The 2605-nt window shown below is 37.5% G+C and overlaps 1 protein-coding gene across 1 annotated transcript; it reads left to right on the top strand.

The window, feature by feature from the left end:
• The first annotated feature begins 370 nt into the window (after window positions 1-370).
• On the top strand, window positions 371-2309 carry LOC132172017 (gibberellin 2-beta-dioxygenase-like). Its single transcript, XM_059583439.1, has 3 exons — window positions 371-907; window positions 1007-1355; window positions 1798-2309. Exons 1-3 carry the CDS (start codon window positions 507-509, stop codon window positions 2086-2088), a joined length of 1041 nt encoding a protein of 346 aa, XP_059439422.1. The 5' UTR covers window positions 371-506; the 3' UTR covers window positions 2089-2309.
• The last annotated feature ends 296 nt before the right edge of the window (window positions 2310-2605 follow it).

Raw genomic sequence — 2605 nt, forward strand, 5'->3', positions numbered from 1 at the left:
TAATTTCGATAAATCCAGTGAGTCAATTTCTGAAAAAAAAAAAAAAAAAAAAAAAAAAAACCTACCTAGAAATTTTTTAATAAAAATGCGTTGACCTTATGAGTTTATATATAATTTCCTTTTTTTTAATTAGGACAAATTAAAAGTCTAGAAATTAATTAAAATTGCAACAATAATATTATATAATAAAAGTGTGATTTCTGACGTTACTTTTTGTGAGAACAAAAAGGCAATTTCACCCTCGATTGCATAAATGCAATGAAGACACACCAAAGCCAGATGGCTCTTGTTTATAGTTAGTAACGCCTCTCGACAGTCCAGCTTTCCTTTCATGCAATAGCACTTCTCACCCATTTTTCCATTTAAAAGCCATCAATCTCATCACCCTCTACACAATCCCACCAAACGAAACTCAACTTCTTCTTCTTCTTCTTCTTCTTCTTCTTCTTGTCCTTCCTCGCTCTGTGTGTTTGTGATAGGAAAACAAACAGAAAAAACTACCAACTATGGTTGTTCTGTCTCAGCCAGCATTAGACCACTACTCTCTGATCAAAACATGCAACAAGCCCACCAGCTTGTTCACTGGAATTCCAGTGGTGGACCTCTCAGACCCGGAGGCCAAGAGCCTTGTGGTCAAAGCCTGTGAGTTTGGATTCTTCAAGGTTGTCAACCGAGGATTCCCAATGGAGTTCATAAACAGATTGGAAACAGAGGCTCTGAGGTTCTTCAATTCTCCCCAGTCTGAAAAAGACAGGGCTGGCCCTCCCGACCCATTTGGTTATGGCAGCAAGAGAATTGGACCAAACGGTGATGTGGGTTGGATTGAATATCTCCTCCTCAACACCAATCCCGACGTCATTTCCTACAAGTCCCTCTCCATTTTCCAGGAAAACCCACAAATTTTCCGGTAAAGTTTCTAAAACAGATTCCTCTGTTTTTCCCTCTGTTTCAAACAAAAACAATTTTTTTTTTCTTGACATTTTCTTTTCCGTTTTCATGGGCGTAGGTCTGCTGTGGATGATTATATTTCCGCAGTGAGAAAGATGGCTTGTGACATATTGGAACTCGTAACTGAAGGGTTGGGGATTGAACCAAGAAATGTTTTGAGCAGGCTTTTGGGTGATGAAAAAAGTGACTCGTGTTTCAGGCTAAACCATTATCCACCATGCCCGGAGCTCCAGGCATTGAGTGGACGAAATTTGATTGGATTTGGGGAGCACACAGACCCCCAGATAATCTCCATCCTAAGATCTAACAGTACCTCTGGCCTGCAAATCTGCCTGAGAGATGGAACATGGGTTTCAGTCCCTCCTGACCCGACCTCCTTTTTCATTAATGTTGGTGATTCTCTTCAGGTACATTTGGCACCCCCCCCTTCATTTTCTTTCTTCTAATGACCCAAAAAAAAAGTTTAAAAAAAAAAAAAAAAAAGGAAAATTGACTCTCTTTCACCCAATTACCCATAAATTTGTTACTGCTAGGTAATTTGTTTCAAATGTAATTTCCACTGCCACGTTATTTCACCGAATTTATCGATATTTTGGTGGGTTTTACTAAGGAGAGAGACCAAAACCTTTCTGTGTCTCTGTCCCTCCCCCTCTTTCTCAACGTCACATATATATATATATATATATATATATGGGATTTTAAAGATGTCTTTCTTTCTTTTCTTTTTTTAACCTAGGATAAAGTGTTATATATATACATCTTTAAAATCCCATATATATATATATATATATATATATATATGTTTTGAGAATTGACAGATGCTAATTTGGATGTGGGATTTTGATGCAGGTAATGAGTAATGGAAGGTTTAAGAGTGTGAAGCATAGGGTTTTGGCTGACCATTCAAAATCAAGGGTTTCCATGATCTTCTTTGGAGGGCCACCATTGAGTGAAAAAATAGTAGCTTTGCCGCCACTTGTGGGGGAAGGGGAAGAAAGCTTGTACAATGAGTTCACATGGTGTGAATACAAAAAGTCTGCATACAAGTCAAGGCTGGGAGATCATAGGCTAGGGCTCTTCGAGAAATCTCTACAACCCAGTACTGATCTGGTCAAAGCTCCCCATTTTAGCAAAGATTAGGATTTTGTCAAAGCTCAAAAAATAGGTTTAAAAAAGTTGACTCCACTTGTCATAGATGGAAAACCTACAGGATGTTCTTTATCTTCTTCCCTGTTCTTTTGTCTTCCTTTTTTTTATCTTTTTTGTTTTGTTTTGTTTAATGTAGCAGCAACAACCATCTTCTACCATTAATGCAAGTTTATCATCATCATGTCATCATGAAATTATGAAATGAAATTCCTCTAAATGACCCTTTAGAGATTGATATTACCATTTGAAGTCATCCTTATCCAGGAGAAAAAACACCCATCAGAGCAGTGAAAAACATTCAAGATTTACTAAAGTTGGTGTCAGATTTCTTTCCTTGAACACCATCATGACATGGACGTAAAAAGATTAAATACTAAAAGCTTTTTATTTATTTATTTTCCACTGTTTTAACTAGCACCGCCAGAACATCGAAAGGGCAGATCAAAGTCTTTGTGGAAGAAGCTGTGCTATAATAATATTGCACATGGATTGTGTACAGCAAGGCCTA

This window comes from Corylus avellana, chromosome ca2 (assembly GCF_901000735.1).
Source record: "Corylus avellana chromosome ca2, CavTom2PMs-1.0".
NCBI classification, from domain to species: domain Eukaryota; kingdom Viridiplantae; phylum Streptophyta; class Magnoliopsida; order Fagales; family Betulaceae; genus Corylus; species Corylus avellana.

Bases quoted from the DNA above. Each gene is read 5' to 3' on its own strand.
- LOC132172017 (XM_059583439.1), top strand. From the start codon at position 507: ATGGTTGTTCTGTCTCAGCCAGCATTAGACCACTACTCTCTGATCAAA. The intron at 908-1,006 runs GTAAAGTTTCTA...TCATGGGCGTAG, and splicing joins GAAAACCCACAAATTTTCCG to GTCTGCTGTGGATGATTATA. The intron at 1,356-1,797 runs GTACATTTGGCA...ATTTTGATGCAG, and splicing joins ATGTTGGTGATTCTCTTCAG to GTAATGAGTAATGGAAGGTT.